This window comes from Rosa chinensis, chromosome 7, assembly GCF_002994745.2.
Source record: "Rosa chinensis cultivar Old Blush chromosome 7, RchiOBHm-V2, whole genome shotgun sequence".
NCBI lineage: Eukaryota > Viridiplantae > Streptophyta > Magnoliopsida > Rosales > Rosaceae > Rosa > Rosa chinensis.
The window spans coordinates 9,648,346-9,665,761 of NC_037094.1; the positions used below are offsets into that span (position 1 = coordinate 9,648,346).

The window sequence follows — 17,416 nt, forward strand, 5'->3', positions numbered from 1 at the left end:
AACCACGCCTTCCAAATTAGCCTCGACAGGCCAGCAGGCTATGGAAGCCATCGCAAAAACCACAATGAGAACATAGGAAAACTCTGTTGATGAAGCCATGGATGACCTCGATCGATATCCTGATCAGCGATAAGGAGTAGTTCTCCTAAGAACTCAGCTTCGATTAAAGTTGTGGTGAAACAAAAGGGTTAGAACTGCCTCTTATAATAGTTCAATGCATGCTTAGAAACTAATTAACCAGAGCCAGATCAACATGCAATGACAGGAGCACAAATTTTGGAATGTAGTTTGTGAACAGTAATCAGTTCATAAAGAACTGCCAGGTCATTAAGCTCATGATTTGAAATTTGTTTGTTTTCATCAACCGTTTGATTTTGCGTGTTTAATTAGCTGGGTATTCTAGAAATGTTTTAGAATATAAGTGTGAAAATAACTTTCTATACGTTATATATATATACTTGGGCAACATATTAAGAATATACACGAGATATTCCCAAGTTCTGTGAGCCGAATATATTAAACATATTTGTCTCATTTTCAAGTCGAGATTAAATAAATAAAATTGAATAATCTAATTTTTGATATAAAAAAATTCTATTTTGAGATAATGTAGGCTTCCATAATTTAAGAAAATGCAATAGCAGTTGTTAATTCCATATCTTTCAAGATTCGAGTTTGTTGCAAGTCAATTTAACTTTCTCTACGATCTCATTTGCTGGAAGTTTTTTTTATGATCTTATATAACCGTTAGATTATATGTGTATATCGTAAACATGTATGTGCATACCACATAGGAGAAGTTTCCATTCAACTTCATTTTGAATAGTTTGAGAACCATACGAATTTTAATATATTAAAACTCTAAGGACTAAGGATCAAAGTAGCATAGTGGTCAAAATTTAGGGGCGCTGGCCAAAATTAAAATTCTATAAATTTGGCTGCTGAAAGCTGGGCTCCCATGAGTGCAACCCTATGTTTAGAAACTAGACTCTCCCACACTACGGGATATACTACAGTCTCACACCGACACGTGTAAATACGTTATTCGTGAATCAGCGACCTTTCTATATAGTCGTCTTCTTCGCTCTACTGCGAGAGCTGGAAGAACCCCAAATCCCTCTCCCTGAGTTTTTCTCTGTAGCCAATCGGCGATCGTCCCCAGTTGGTTCGGCTATTTCTCCGATAAGGTATTTTTTTTTTTTCATTGCTATATTTGTAACGTACATAATCATCATCATTATTGTAATTTTGGGAATTTTGAGATTGGGTTATGATTTTGGTAAAGGTCTGAACTTTGATCGGATTGGTTATCGAAAATTGATTTTATGCTCGATTCTAAATTTGAATTTGTATCGAAACCCTAAATTGTGAGTAACCACCATATCACTATAATCTGATTCTGATATGCACACTGAAATTTTTTTCTCTTACCAATGGGATTGAGCTTTTGGGTATTTATTTTGTTTGTTTGGTCTGAATTGAGCTATACCGTTGAGAAATTGGTTGTTATTTTTTTTTTCATTTCAAAGTTGCTTTGACAAGTACTGCTGAAAATTTCTTAGTGATTTGGCTCAGCAATTAGCATAAGTTGATCAAATGCGTTTCCTTTGTGTCATGTAATAAGTTAATGCAAAACTGGGTAGTTGGATATCAAGGCCTGATGTGAATGAGTATGAATTGTATGAGTACCATCAGTTGCTATCTATTGTGGTTTTTTTTTTTTTTTTTGAGTATGCAAATTCAGGCAGATCATTTTGTTCTTCAAAGTTTCACTAATCACCGTAAAGTTAGTAACTGTGGAGAGTTTGAGAATAGTAGAGAAGGCATTGTTTGACTGACCTTTTAGGAGCAAGGCGGATCTATTAGAATGATTTCTGTGGAACTATTGAGAGCGGGAACAGGATAAGAGCATTGAATCATAGAAATTGATTGAAATGAATAGTTGTTTGTTGCCAACTAGAGATTTCTGGGAAGTTGGGTTTGGGGTTTGGCTGATTCACTTCTAACAGGACACTTGTTTTCCATGAATGAGTAGTTTTAAGATTGAGTGGATGCATCTTTTTTTTTTTTTTTTTTTATGGGGTTGATGGAGCCTTACTATTTGGAAGTATGGAACCATTTTAATGCTGCATTGCCTTACTTTTTTCTTCTTTCTTATGACGTTGTAGAGATATACTATAAGCAGCAGTCGTAACATATGGCTTCGTTCAGAGCATTCTGGAATAGTCCAGTTGGTCCGAAAACCACTCACTTTTGGGGACCTGTTGCAAACTGGGGGTTTGTTGCCGCTGTATGCTTCACTACCCTGATTTCCAGTATATGAGAACAGATTTGAATATAAGTTGGTTTTCATGCTTTTTTACTAATGATGACCATAATGGTTGATTTAACAGGGACTGGCAGATATGAGTAAACCCCCAGAAAAAATTTCTGGAAACATGACAGCAGGTTGATAATGATTGATTTTGAAGGATGTAAATTGTCTTCACAGCATATTATTTAGGAAAGATTATAATCTCTCTTTGAATTTGGCTCTGCAGCAATGTGCGTTTATTCAGCATTATTTATGAGGTTTGCATGGATGGTACAGCCTCGTAACTACCTACTTTTGGCGTGCCATGTCTCGAATGAGACTGTCCAACTCTATCAACTCTCCCGCTGGGCGAAGGGTCAGGGGTAAGTAACTGCACTTAATCTAGAAATTTTTTTCTCATTGAAATATCAAAATCAATAAGAACATTAATATACGGCACATTGACTAGAAACATTAAACAGAAAAATTATGACGAATGGATGTCTAAACACTGATATATAGTACACTGACTAAACCACAGTTTCATAAAATTTATTCTATTTTCTTGCTTCTGTGATAGGTATTTGCCCCAGAAGAAGGATGAAGCTGCCACCCAATAACTTGTTGCTTCTGTCATCTCATTGTTATATCTTCATTTCAGTTGTGATTTTTGAATTAACCAATGTTCATCATGTTAAGACTTTCGTATATTGCTATTTGCGTTTTAGATAAATTACCGAGCAGGTGAAACTTGTTTTGTAATCTATTCTGTTTATGTCATGCTTTGATTTCTTTTCAAAAGTATTTGTTTCAGTCGTGGCTTTAAGCAACCAGTAGCATGGAGGATGTCTTATAAGTCCCTTTATAAGCTCAAGCTTACAATATATAAGGGTTCATGACTTCATATGAATTTTATGCAAATTTTGTATACCACTGTTGTCTGGGAAGTTTTTCCCCACCTCAAGCTCCAAGTATAGGAATGATGAAAACTGACACTAACCAAGATAAGTCAAAACATCACTTTTAGGACCCCAAACGGTACAAATACTGTAATGTCATTCAAAATTTAGCTGCACTGGCAGTTCAATCTGATTAAATAACAAATCTGATTCCCTTGATACAGAAGACCAATGTACAAAATTGCTAACACAGGCCCTCTTCCCTGTTTGTAATTAAAATGAGCCTACATACAATCTCATCTCAATCACAATTCGTCATCAAGATTTTCCCGTTTTAATCTTTTGCTGCTTTTCTTGGATTTTGACTTCTTGCCTCCATTTTCTTCGGAAACTTCCTTGTTTCCACTCTCTGCTTTTGCTTCCTTCTTGCTTCTTTTCTTTTCTCTAGATTTTTTCTTTTTCACGGGTACTGTTTCACCATCATCTTCGCAAGGAGTCCCAGGTGCAATATGCTCTTCCTCATGCAATTGATCCGCTGCAGGAAGGGTAACTTTGGTTTCTACAAAATAAAAAGGAAAATTTGCAGTCATGTTTAGGGAAAACTGTAGATGATATTTTAACTAGCAGGCCTAATCTACCAATAAAATTACTTGTCTAGGAGGAGGAAAAAAAAGCCGTGACCAGACCAAAATCACAAACAAACCTTCATCAGCAAAATTTGAATCAAAAAGAACGTTTGTTAGATGCTGCTTCAGGAAAACCTGCACCATTGAAGGAGAACAACTAATGTAAAAGAATTCCAAAGCCACAGCATATATCATCGTTACTCTACTGATCACATTTCAAAATCAGTTGCTGCTTTAGCTAAAATAAAAAATAAAAACTATCTCTAGCATGAAGTTTTGAGCCACATAACTGTATATTTGAAGTCATAAGGGCAGTAAAATAGTCAGCTCATGTCTTAAGAATTCTTCAGCTTTAAGTTAGGAGATCAAACCTTTTCTAGCCACTTATTTATAAAATTTTAAGACTTCAACATAGAAAGTGGTAGTCTCTTGGCAACATGTACAAATTGAAGTCTACCAATGAAAGTCTCACACCCACAATTACAAATTCCCCAGGCATGATTCCATTATAAAAATTAGGAAATAGTAAATTCAACAGGAGCAGACATCGTTAAGACTCAAGGACTATTCAATCGGATAGCAACAACTTTTACTTTCCCTCAAAAAAATTTATCACATAAAAACAATAAAAGCCAAATACATACCGCAGAGAGTAGTTCCCGTGTCTTTACATTCCAAACGCGTAGATAACTATCCAATCCTAGAAGAAACAGAGCACCTAACATCAGTGAAACATGCAATAATTGTGTCTGAGAAGGCATGCATAAACTGCAGTAATAAATTTCCATTGCCATTCCTAGTACTCGCCGAATTCCAGAGGGATGTCTTTGAGAAGAGGTAACATTTCTAGTGTGTGCTTGTACAGGCACGCACACACTCGAACACACAAACACAGATAATGCATGTTATGCCAACAAAGGGGAGTAAAAGGATTAAATTCTGAAATAGATACTACAGCCATGAACTCACCACATGATGCTATGACTGGAAATTCTGGGTGCCTGGCTATGGATCTTATACTACCAGAGCATTTTCCCAAAAAGCATCCTAGCAATTTCCCTATAAGACCACAATGCATTAACATAAAGCAAGAAGCAATATAAACAGTAAGAAATGATCGAGTACAAAATAATAGAAACTTTAATGCATCCTATCCATGCACCTGTACGCATATCTACAGAAGCAAGATCACCAGATCCATTCCCTATATAGATTGTATAGCCATCCAAATCCTCTGCTACAGCTTTGATAGGGGTCTCCCGGAAATTAACTGTTATGACAGGTCTCCGCTGAGCAGAAATGTCATAGAGACGAACCTGGAGAATTAAACCAGACGTATTAACAAAAGGTGTCAACAAAATTCTCCAAAAGTGAGCTACTGGGGAGTAGACATTCAAGAAACTGGACTCTGAAACAATAATAATCACTATATACCCCCAAGTACTGAAAGCCATCGCAAAAAAAAATCAAGATTAGATTCCGTATTTTCAAGGGGCTTATCATCTCATACAAAAATCTAATAATCTTATAACCATTAAATGTAGAATAACTACTTGCCCTCTCATTACATACCATATGTTAGTTTTTCAACTATCAATTGCAAAGAGAACTTCCCAAAACCAAAACCAAAACCAATGAGCTGAATGTGTTTTAAGTGCCTAAAGAAAGGAAGTACTTTCCACCAGTCTTTCGAAAGATCTGGATTGTTTATCCAGAGCAAGAGACAAAAAAAAAACCAGTCCAAATGTAAGCAATTACTACCTCATGGCTGTTGGTGCCGGCCACAAATTTGCGATGATCATCTTTACTCAAATACGTGGCAGATGTGAACCAAGTTGGGGTAAATATACCAAGGCTGTTTTTAGGAGGCTGCTCAGAGTGAAAATCAACAGAATAAACGTAGGTCATACTGATTACTAAAGAATACATAAATTGCATGAGGTGTAATGGGAAAAGAAATAAGTGCTCACAGATTTTGCTGTCCAAATCTTGGCACAGTTTTCAAGATCCCATACATTCATTTCAACGCGCTTCCTGAGTTTGAAATAAAAAGCCATCACTTCTCACTTCTCAGACAATAGGCTAGTGACAATATGTTTTTAATCAAGCTGAAATAGATTCCAAAGCTTCAATAGTAAGTTAAACAACATGAGACTTACCCTCCGAACAAAGAATAGCTTTCACTACCATCTACTTTAGAACATAAGATATCACCACCAGCACATACATTCCATGTTCTTGAAGATCCAGTAGAGGTGACATCTGCAGCTGATTTAGTCACTTCATAAGATCTGATGCTTGCATTTCCTTTCATTGTACATGTGAGCAAAGTGCAAGACCTAGCAGCAAAAATATAATTAAAAAAGTGTAGCAGCTGTACTGACTGAAGGGTTTAAGCTTGAGATAACTTGGTTACATGGGATACATGCCTACCTTCATATGCATACAAACAATTAAACTTAAATAAAACATCAAGATGATACATGCGATATGTATTGCATGTTTGGTACAGCGACTACATTCTATAAAACTTGGGTACTGAAGAACAATAGAGAGAAACATTCACATACTGTAAACCAAAAATTTGATCACCCCTTAACTAATGTAACATACGATGATCAGGTCTAACTTTTATCAAAACTGTATAAAATAAACTATGTAACTAGACTGAAAACAGGGATTGTATGAATGTGTTTCATATCAATAAAAAGAATTCTATGAGAGCCTTCTAGGCATATTACCTAGAAGTTAGTTCCAAATTTTGTTTTGCAAATAAATGCAACCCAGAAACAGCATCCTCTACAGGCTGAACACCATTTTCACTGACATTGGAAACCGAAAAATGGAGATCACCATTAAGAGGATTAAGAACCTCAATCTGCAACACACATACAATACACACAAAAAATTATCAGCCAGCATTGAGTCCGCAGCTAACAAACACATACCAAAGGCCACAACTTGCTTCTTCATAATCCAAAAGAACTACTCACCGTGCCATTCTTTCTCGCAACAGCTAGTAACTGCAACATTGCACAATGATAAAAAAAAGTGTCACACATTTTTTTTAAATCTAGAATTTGAGTAAAACAAAACTAGTGCTACCCTTTTGAATACCTAATGACACAGAAATCAAACACGTACCGGATCGAACTTCCGGTCATCCATGGAGGCGGCGAGCACGCATTTCGAGGCATCCGGGTCACCCCATCTCTCTACCATCTTGGGAACTCCTCCTTGCTTGCTCCGAGCTTCAGTAACTATTGAACCCAGAAAAGAAATTGTCTTTGAGATTGAACAACAAGAATTAGCAGATGCCCGAATTTGATTGATTAAGACCTGGGTTGGATCAGATACCTTTAATGAGACCAAGCTCGTCGAAGGTCAAGGCCCGAAGTGGAGGGCAACCTGGGCACTCCAGTGTGGTGGTACGAGGCATTGTGACGACTCTGTTTTGGCTCGGACGCGGTGAAGAAGAAGCGAAAAACCCAGAGAGATTCAAGCCTTAAACCCTAGTGCTTAAAAGTTATGAGCTACGAGAAAATGTAATTGGAACCCCTTGTTTTTCTAAGAATTCTATTTGTGACCTGTGTTTTGGTAATTTTTATAAGAATTCTATTTGTAGGGCTGGCAAATTCTCCCGAGCGAAACTAGCCAACTGAGTCCGTCCCGAACCAAGATTTTCAGTAACCGACGGCTTCGGTAACCGAAGTTGTGGTATGGTATAACCGAACCGAGATCTCGTAACTGGTACGGTACTAGTATTGATTCTTACAGAAATATGGTATACCGTACCGTACCAAGTATTTAATATAATATTTATTTATTTTAAATATTTCTTATATTATCAATCATAGTCGTTGATTTTCTTCAGTTTTAATTCATATTAACTAACAACCGTTAGATTAAAAGTTTCCAAACCCTAATCCCTCAATCCCTCTCTCAGTCACTCCCTCAGTCTCTCTCTCTCTCTCTCTCTCGAACCTGAGCAAGGCTCTGAGCCTCTCAAAGTTTTGGATTGTTGAGTTGGGGTGTGATTAGAAGCTTTGGATTGTTGAGATTTACCAATATATTTTGGGTTTTCATGGTTTTCCTTTTGTGCTTGGAGGAACAGGAGGATCGAGGACTAAGTTTGATCTTTGAGGGAGAATAAGGTAAAGTTTGAATCTAGTAGATGCGGACTGCAGACCATGCAGACCCATAATCTGGTAGGTTTTTCGTTTTCCTTTTGTTGCCTTTCTTGTTTGGTCTAACATGCTTTGTTGGAGTTTCTAATCCAGAATCTTGGTTTTGTTGTTACTTGTAATGTTGAAATATTCTAGACCCTGGTGTTTTTATCAGAATTGATGAAAGTTTTATGCTTTTTGTGTTTCTGAGTTGCTCCAAGCCTCCATGAATGTAATGATAGCATATATCTTCGATTTGGATATAGTTAGAAACTTAGAATTATTCTTGTATATATGAGGATGAATTTGGATGGTGTTTATGAAATCCCAGTAACTCTTAACTCTTAAGCTATGCATTTCATTATATGAGGCATTTGTAGATTAATTGAGAAATCAAATGGAGAGCATTGCTTTTGAAAGAGGGGGAATATAGTTTATAGGTTTTATGGGTTTCGGCATTATCAAAAGCTTGCTTCAGAAGCAGCAATTTACAGAAAGCTATTTTCAACAAAACTGAATTTGCAGAAACTGAGTATGAAGTGTAAATTTGCATAAACTGAATTTGCGGAAATCGAATTTGAGGGAGCATAGCAACTCAGCAAGGCAGCAAGCAAATATGAACTGATTATGAGATGAACTTTGAGTCCTTGAACACTTTGTTTTCAATTATTGCACTTAGTTATTGTATCATTTGATATTTTGATTCATTTGTGTGAAGTGTGAACTATGAACTATGAATTATTGACTTAAAATTTGTATGAACTATGGAGTGATGAAGGGGATGAACTGAAGTGATGAACTCAAGTAGTGAAGTTGATGTATGAGAGTTTTAGCTTATTTTTCATTTGCAGGTTGGGCCTTTAAATTGATGTGAAGATTGCAGTTTTTTATTTGCTGACAGGTTTGGGCTTTTAAAATTTTATTGGGCCGTAGCTAAAATCTTGCCCAATCTTAAACTCGGTACGAGGCCCAACCAATCGAGATCTCGGTATACCGAGAAGTTGATATATATACCGACTTGTGTGGCCGGTAATGGTAGGCTATTTTGTGTGTCAACTTAGTTTGGTACAGTAGGTGGTATTGGGCTTCAAGGTCCTATACCGAACCGAACCCATCCCTGTCTATTTGTGCCCCGTTTTGTGCCCTTTTTTTTTTTTTACCAATAATTCATTTTTATTTTGTTACGTACGAGTGTACAACGGAAGAAATAGCCTAATTAAAACATTTTTTTTTTAATCAAACCTCCCAAATGCGAGGAAAAAGATTTATTACGAATAAAGGGAAATACAAGTAAGAGGGGAGGACATATCCTACACCTTCTAGAAATAAGGTACTATTGATGAGGAATGACAGACAACATCCTACTTTCCAAAACAAAAGAAATCATCTAAAGTGAAAATTAGAGAGACCCAACTTATCTCTTAAACAAAATTAATTAACGAAGCTTGGAGATGAATCAAACCAAGTAAAGCCCGTACCTGAAGCACCAAAATTGGCCAATACATCAGCCACCTGGTTTCCTTCAAGAAAAATGACGCGCTCAAAAGCAAGCGCGCAATTTAACCCTGAAAATATCGTTAGTAGTATAAGCAAATAGGGATCGTTCTATTCCGGGGATTGAGGGTACACTTGTAATTGTGAAACAAATAAATAAAAGTATTATTTACAAAAATAAAATAAAGAATATAAATATATACAATTGTATAAACAAATAAAGAATTAAAATAATAAAGTATTATTTACAAAAATAAAATAAAGAATAAATATATACAAGTGAACAAAAATAAGGGGGGGATTAGGATTCTTAAAATTAAAATTAAAATAAATAAAATAAAGAAAACGTAAAAAACATATATACAAGGGTGGAACGCAAGGAACAAAGATCAAAATCAATTCCATGTAATCAAATTCGATTCAAACCCTATAATTGTTCTTCCAAGTCATGAGAGAGGAGTTGATCATGTGAAACATTCGAAAGCAAATGATTTCCCATATTTTACTTTTCAATGCTAATTAACCTAAGCGAAAGCACCTAGATTAATCCTATCAAACATGCAATTAAGCCCTAGAAAGCTAGTCAATCATGACATGTTCAACGCATTAGACATAGAGAAAGGCTATCAACTCAAGTGTACAACTTAGTTATGGAAAAGTCCACCTAATTGCAATCCTCTTCAATTAAATTCGATTCTTGTCCAGAACCTTTACTACTTTGATTCAAGTTTACACAAAACGAAAAGTCGATTTCATGTTCTTAAACCTAGCACCAATTACATGCAAATCCTATAAGTGTCGACCCAAATAAGATAAACATATAAAAGTTTTCTATCAAGCAAATTCAATCGAACAAACTCACATAAGCAACTTAGAATCACAATTATAGAATTTGAAAACTTTATTTAAACATAGAAATTGGGCTTAAACTTTGCCCTAAACATTATTGTTAACTAGAAACAAGTTCATACGAAATCAAACAAGGAAACCAAAAAGGTTACAAGGAAAAGGAACGAATTACACCGTGAGTGGAGATGGAGATGGAGAGCTAGATCGATGGTTGGATCTTGAATCTTGGAAGCAAGCCTTCAAGGTGGATGATGGAGGATATGATCTTCACGGCTCCTTCTTCTTCTTCCTCTTCTTGCTTGAAAATGCATAAACTTAAAACTAGAGAATGGAGAAGGAAAATGGAAAGGAAATGGAGAGACAAAGAATATGAGATGGATGAAGGAATTGGTGTGGGAAAATGGAAAGGAAATGGAGAGACAAAGAAGATGGAATGGATGAAGGAATTGGTGTGTTGGAAATGGTGACTAAGGAAAATGGAGAGGAAATGGTGAGACAAGGAGATGAGATGGATGAAGGAATTGGTCACTAAGGAAAATGGAGAGGAAATGGAGAGACAAAGAAGATGAGATGGATGAAGGAATGTGTTTTAGAGTGAGAGGAGAAGGTGTTTATATAGGGAAGAGAAAGAAGAGTGAAATGATGAGTGGAAGAAAAATAATGAAAGTGGAGTATGAAAGTGATTTGTAAAATATGGAAAAGAAAGAGAAATGATGAAATGAAAGCAAAGCATGAAGGTGCAGCAACATGGAAGTGATGATGATCTATTAAAGAGATTGTAGAAAAAATATATCCAAGGAAAAAGAGAAAAGCATCTAGCTTTCTTCATGTGGGTGGGAAACATGAATATGTGGTGTTGAGCTGTTTTCAGGTCAGTTTCTTCCCCTTTATTCCTTCAATTATTTCTCCAACAAGACTTCATTATATGCCTTCGACTTCTTCATATGAAATGTTCCACTATGAGTGTAGATCATCCTGACAAATTTTCAGAGCTTCAATCCATGTGGTTGGGCCGGAAATGCTGCTGGACCTCTTACAGGTCCAGTTTTCCGGTTTTGCTTCTGTAGAAAATTGGGCTGATTGTTTGAAGGCCTTCCACTCATATTTTTCTCTGGCACTCTTCATAAGAAATGATCCTTTGGGTGTCTAGAATGGATCTGGAAGGTTTCAGCTCATTTGAAGTTCATTTGGTCAGGCGGCCGCTCCTTCTTCTTTGCTTGGCTTGGTTTCTCCTAGCCGGAGTAGGAATATGTGTAAAATTGATCTTTTAGTACATTTCCATTTTTCTCCATCATTTCCAGGTAATTATGGACCTAACGCTCATTTCAGCTTCATTTACTCCAATGTACCTAAAAATAGAAATTGAATTAAAAATCGATTCAGTTAAGGAATTAACTAAGCAAAATGTGAGGAATTAACTATTAAAATATCACATTAAAATGCTCCTATCAAAAAACATGTGAACAATAAAATTGCATTATTGAAATGTGATGCACACAATTTTTCCATGCCACCTGTAATTGCCAATTACCATTTGAGGAGAGTGGAGAAAATTTAGAATTAGAAACGAGTCAACTTCAAGCCAAATATACTTCTAATCACGAATCCATGCAAACTCGATAGTCTAATTAAAACTTAATTCTGAACTTTTTTCATCATAATTCTAAGGGAAGTTATGACTATTTGGCCATATTAATATATACATGCCACAACCCATTAATTTCTCCCCTTCTCCAACTGAAGGATTATGCAATTTTTCTATCTTGCTAGCCATTATGTACATTTTCCTCATTACATTTTTATCAACAAATGATTTAATGAACTAAACAGAGAGCTAAGTAGATTTATACGACACATTCTGTTACATCTTCTTGAAAACATACCTATAGATATATGATTAGCCTCATAATTTGATTAATCTTGAAGTCTCTCTAATTAGCTAACTAGAATCATGTTTTATCTTTCGGTTTCCTCCAAACTCTCAATGTAAAATTATTGTTTTATACCCTTTTTAATATTGACTTCTAAACAATGCATATGTTCTTTGTCGTTGTGATGTTTATAATGGAGTCGACCAATACAATAATCGCTTTAAAACTCTGTATCACATTAAATATATTCATACTGCTTATGGGTCTTGTGGGTCATTTATGTTGAGCCCGATAACTCAATATTAGTGATCATGAAATTAATACTTAGTGATTGCATCATACTCTTGTCATGAAGAGAAAAATAGTAGTAATCCAGATTAAGTCTTTTTAAATCGTACACTACCGTCGTGTCAATATAATTTCATAATTCATGTCGTTTGTAGTTGTCTATTTCTTTAATGTCTATTTCTTTAATGTAGTTGTATAATGGTACAACACACCTTCTTAAGTGCTGTTGGTTGACCATTCATTTTCCCATCAGGCAATGTAGGCTACACCACATCCTATACCAGCACGTGGAACCAGTATCTCCACTATTCTATACCATAGATCCGGATCCCATAGACCTTCACAGTTCACAGCACGAAAAACGCAGCAGCCTAGCCGCCTCTCTGGTCTTTGAGTTGAGCAACACAAAGCCAATAAAACTACCTCACTCCATTAATCTTATGACACATTTACTTACTTAGAATGAAAGTAATTATGAATCAGAGACAACTGAAATAGGAGAAGAAATGAATCGGTATTGATTCTGGAAGAGTTGATTCATAAACTCATCTCCCCCTTTCGGAATCAAACTCCTGAGTATTCAGGAATCGATTCCTTATAAAGAGGTGAGACATACACCCATTCTGATTCCTTCATGTGTTAGTAAACGCAAGAATACTTTATCCGGAATCATTTCAATTCCTTTATGTGTTAGTAAACGCATGAATAAATTTACTCCGTAATCATTCCCTCTCATTCCAAATAAGTGTACATGCCCTTACACTATTACTATTATGATACGTTTACTTACTTAGAATGGAAAATAATCATGAATCGGAGATAAGTGGAATGAGAGAAGAAAAGAATCGGTATTGATTCTTAAACTCATCTCTCCCCTTCGTAATTAAATTTCTGAGTATTCATGAATCGATTCCTGATAAGAATGTGAAACCTACACATATCTTCATGTGTTAGTAAACATAAGAATTTTTATACCCGGAATTATTCTGATTCATTTATGTGTTAGTAAACATAGAAATTCTTTTACTCTGAATCATTCAAATTTTTTTATATGTTAATAAACGGATGAATATTTTTACACCATAGTGATTCATTCCAATTTCAAGTAAGTAAAAATGTCATTAATTCTTCTCAGACGTCCCTATCTGTCCCTTTGTCTTATTCTCTCATAAAACTCGATAACAACAGCCGACAATCTGACTTGTACTGCTACTCTCACCACAATCACCTCAAACGTTCCTGTTCCTTCCACTTCCACTTCCACTCAACGTTCAACAATGGCCGAGCCGACCTCCAAGCTCCCCCCTCCGATCAACCCCAAGTCCGGCTTCTGCTCTGAAACGAAAACCTTCCACTCCCTCCGCCCCATAGTCCCTCTCCCGCCTCTCTCCCAGCCCATGTCCCTCGCCCACTACACCCTCTCCCTCCTCCAATCGTCCTCCGCCAGTACTCCTCCATCCTCCACCCCCGCCCTCATCGACGCCTCCTCCGCCCGCCGCCTCTCCTACTCCCAGTTCCTCTCCCAGTTCCACTCCCTCACTCTCTCCCTCTCCCCCCTCCTCTCCAAATCCCAAGTCGCTTACATCCTCTCCCCTCCTTCCCTCCACGTCCCCTCCTCTACTTCTCCCTCCTCGCCTTAGGCGTCGTCGTCTCCCCCGCCAACCCCCTCAGCTCCCACGACGAGATCGCCTACCAGCTCCGGCTCACCAACCCCGCCCTCGCCTTCGCCACCTCAGCCACCGCTCACAAGCTCCCCAAGGGCTTCAAAACCATCCTCCTCGACTCCCCCGAGTTCTACTCCATGATCGAACCCGGCACCCGACCCGCACCACCCTGTAACCCCGTCGAGGTTAACCAGACCGACACGGCCGCCATTCTGTACTCGTCCGGCACCACCGGCCGGGTCAAGGGCGTGGTTCTGTCTCACCGGAACTTCATAGCCTTGATCGCCGGGATGCACGCGCTCCGGATGGAACCCGACCCGGTGGTCCATCCGGTGTCGATGCTCACGCTGCCGCTGTTCCACGTGTTCGGGTTCTTCATGCTGATCCGGGCCGTTTCCACCGGCGAGACTCTGGTTCTGACGGAGCGGTTCGAATTCGAAGGGATGTTGAAGGCCGTGGAGAGGTTCAAGGTGACGCACATGCCGGTGTCGCCGCCGCTGATTGTGGCTCTGACCAAGTCCGAGCTGACTAAGAAATACGACCTCAGCTCGCTCAGGCTTCTCGGCAGCGGCGGCGCTCCGCTCGGCAAAGATGTAGCTGAGAGGTTCATTCAGAAATTTCCCAATGTGGAAATAGTGCAGGTTAGAAATGAAATCAAGTGAAAAATTTTAACAAGGTTATCATGCATGTTATGTTAGCCCAACTTTTACATGATCGTGATTACTTAAAGTTACACTTTTTATTACAAACTTTTTCTATATTAAGGAATCATAAAGGATATTACATATAAGTATCTGGGTACGGTACGAGTTGTAAATGTTTTTAACCATCAGATATAAGTCATTAGTGACGTCTTTTTTTGTGCTAAGTAAGAATATAAAAAGAGACAGACTTTGGCCGGCGCCTTGTAATAGAAACATTAGCTAAAGTTGAACAGTAAGGTTTGGACTTTTCAATTTTGTATGAAGCATTGAGTAAACAACCAATTAAGATAATCCGGGCTGCTTATCTAATGCAAAATTTGAATAAAATACTTTTAGTACTAGAGTTGCGGCTTTAAGTATTAGATTTGGTAAAGTTAGAACATTAAGAATTTTCACTATTTGTGATTACTTTAGGGCTTTTGATTCTCCTTTTAGACAATGTGGGCTGCTTATCTGGTACAAAACATGTTAATTGGGTACTGGTATCTGATCAGCTCAAGTGACTGTCATAGTCATTGAGAATGTCAGCTACATGTGATGAATTTTCGTTTTCAAATCCAGCAGTCAATAACCAATTAAGACCATGCAGGCTGCTTTAATGGTATCATAACCCAAAAAAGAGTACAATTAATTGTTAAAACCACTCGAGATTTTGTTTAAGGTATTTGGTTAGTTGAATCAGACAATAATATTTGAGACCTTACACTCTTGAATAAGCATCCAGCAATGAGTCAATCCCCAATTACGACACTCTGGGCTACTTCTGTGGTATTGAAACATCTCAATGAATTAGCTATGACTTCCTTATATTCACGTAATCCTATAATCCCCCTTTTTTATGTATATATTTATTTTTTTATGACTCCTTGCCGGTTCTAGATTCCTAATCTTGGTAGGGACATGGCAACTTGAAATTGATAGGTTTAGGCATGACCAGATGTGATATGACAACTCTTTCTAATTGTCAAATGTTTGAATAATGTTGCTGTTTAGGGATATGGTTTGACTGAATCTGGAGGAGGGGCTACGAGAACGGCAGATGCTGAAGAGGCAAAGCAGTATGGTTCTGTAGGCCGCTTGGCTGAAAATATGGAAGCCAAGATCGTTGACCCAGAAACTGGAGAGGCCTTGCCCCCTGGCCAGAGGGGCGAGCTGTGGTTGCGAGGTCCTACAATAATGAAAGGTAAGAGCCATTGCCTTTTGTTAGTGTCACTAAGACAATGCATTTTGATATCTATACATCATGAATAGTTCGACCTTTCTAAAACAATTATGATGTCTGCAGGTTATGTAGGAGATGACAAGGCAACTGCTGAGACCTTGGATAAAGACGGGTGGTTAAAGACTGGTGATCTTTGTTATTTTGACGACGAGGGGTTCTTGTACATTGTGGACAGGTTAAAGGAATTGATAAAGTACAAGGCTTATCAGGTGATTGAAAAATTCCCCTCCTTAACAACGATGTTTGTAAATTTGTCAGTCCATTCAAGTAATGTGGTACATCTGGAACAAATTGCAGGTACCCCCAGCTGAGTTGGAACATATACTTCAATCACATCCTGACATTGTTGATGTTGCTGTGATTCCGTATGTATCTATAACTACGATAACAATACTATTTGCTTGTGGAGATTTGCTAGTTTCTTCTTTTGCTTTATAGCATTACGCTGCCAATTTATCATCTCTTGCTACCTCTGAAATTTCATTGCTTAAAGAGAGAGTAATCATCTGTAGACAAGAACCTGGTGCACAGAGAAAAACTTTAAGAACTTATCAAATCCTTGAAAAACAAAGATAGAGTGGATATTTGCTTATAAGATTACCTCTGTTGGAGTCTTGCATAGCCACTAGCATGGCAAAACAACCTACTCTCTGAAAGAATTTACAAGATTTTGCATATATTTTTATTGCTTCTCCCATTCATCAGTCCTTATTTCTGCCAATTGTCTTCTGATACAGATACCCTGATGAAGAAGCAGGGCAGATTCCCATGGCCTATGTTGTTAGAAAACCAGGAAGCAATATCACCGAGGCTATAGTAATGGATTTTGTTGCAAAACAAGTATGCTATTGAACAGAGAAACATCTCTTACTCATTTTCTGTTGAACCATTAGTATCAAATTTCTCTCTTGCCCTTTCATGCTCAATTGGATTCTTCTTCTTGCAGGTAGCACCATACAAGAAGATTCGGCGTGTATCATTCATCAACTCTATTCCAAAATCTCCAGCAGGGAAGATTATGAGAAGGGAGCTAGTTACCCTTGCGCTATCTAGTGGCTCATCTAAACTATGATTTTATTATTCAAACAAAGTAAGAGAGCTTGCCGAGCATTTCATTCAATTTGGCAGATTACCTTATTCATATTCTTTAGCGCGTAGATCACAGTAGGTGAGTTTCTGATCAGAGTTCCACCACGTATGCCTACTGTAAAATCCAAACATTGTTTGTGACTTTGTTTAACTGTATATCCAAACATCTTTTGAATGAGAGAGTTTGAAATCCATAATGAAAGACCCTTTTTGTCGCTCTTCTTCTTTTCTTTGCTTGCAAATGCAGCTAA

General features: G+C 37.5%; 3 protein-coding genes across 4 annotated transcripts; 2 read left to right on the top strand and 1 right to left on the bottom strand.

Annotated features, from left to right (window-relative positions):
* The first annotated feature begins 967 nt into the window (after positions 1 to 967).
* On the top strand, positions 968 to 3,106 carry LOC112179496 (mitochondrial pyruvate carrier 1). Of its 2 annotated transcripts, XM_024317921.2 has the most exons (5): positions 971 to 1,187; positions 2,171 to 2,290; positions 2,394 to 2,448; positions 2,541 to 2,676; positions 2,874 to 3,106. In XM_024317921.2, the coding sequence occupies exons 2-5, from the start codon at positions 2,198 to 2,200 to the stop codon at positions 2,911 to 2,913; spliced, it is 324 nt and encodes a 107-aa protein (XP_024173689.1). In that variant the 5' UTR covers positions 971 to 1,187; positions 2,171 to 2,197; the 3' UTR covers positions 2,914 to 3,106. The 2 variants fall into 2 exon arrangements, with proteins under 2 accessions (XP_024173690.1, XP_024173689.1); XM_024317922.2 differs by lacking the exon at positions 2,874 to 3,106 and having other exon boundaries at positions 968 to 1,187; positions 2,541 to 2,680.
* Positions 3,107 to 3,300: 194 nt separating this feature from the next.
* Positions 3,301 to 7,368, bottom strand: LOC112179495 (WD repeat-containing protein DDB_G0290555). Its single transcript, XM_024317920.2, has 12 exons — positions 7,176 to 7,368; positions 6,963 to 7,078; positions 6,812 to 6,841; positions 6,560 to 6,696; positions 5,978 to 6,157; positions 5,789 to 5,852; positions 5,580 to 5,687; positions 4,981 to 5,134; positions 4,788 to 4,877; positions 4,463 to 4,518; positions 3,896 to 3,953; positions 3,301 to 3,751 (listed from the first exon to the last, which is right to left on the bottom strand). The coding sequence occupies exons 1-12, from the start codon at positions 7,255 to 7,257 to the stop codon at positions 3,498 to 3,500; spliced, it is 1,329 nt and encodes a 442-aa protein (XP_024173688.1). The 5' UTR covers positions 7,258 to 7,368; the 3' UTR covers positions 3,301 to 3,497.
* Positions 7,369 to 13,686: 6,318 nt separating this feature from the next.
* On the top strand, positions 13,687 to 17,367 carry LOC112179583 (4-coumarate--CoA ligase-like 9). The gene is given in 7 exon segments (XM_024318046.2): positions 13,687 to 14,097; positions 14,100 to 14,791; positions 15,848 to 16,037; positions 16,140 to 16,285; positions 16,374 to 16,441; positions 16,814 to 16,916; positions 17,023 to 17,367. Coding segments are annotated over 7 exon segments (1,659 nt in total). The 5' UTR covers positions 13,687 to 13,763; the 3' UTR covers positions 17,149 to 17,367.
* The last annotated feature ends 49 nt before the right edge of the window (positions 17,368 to 17,416 follow it).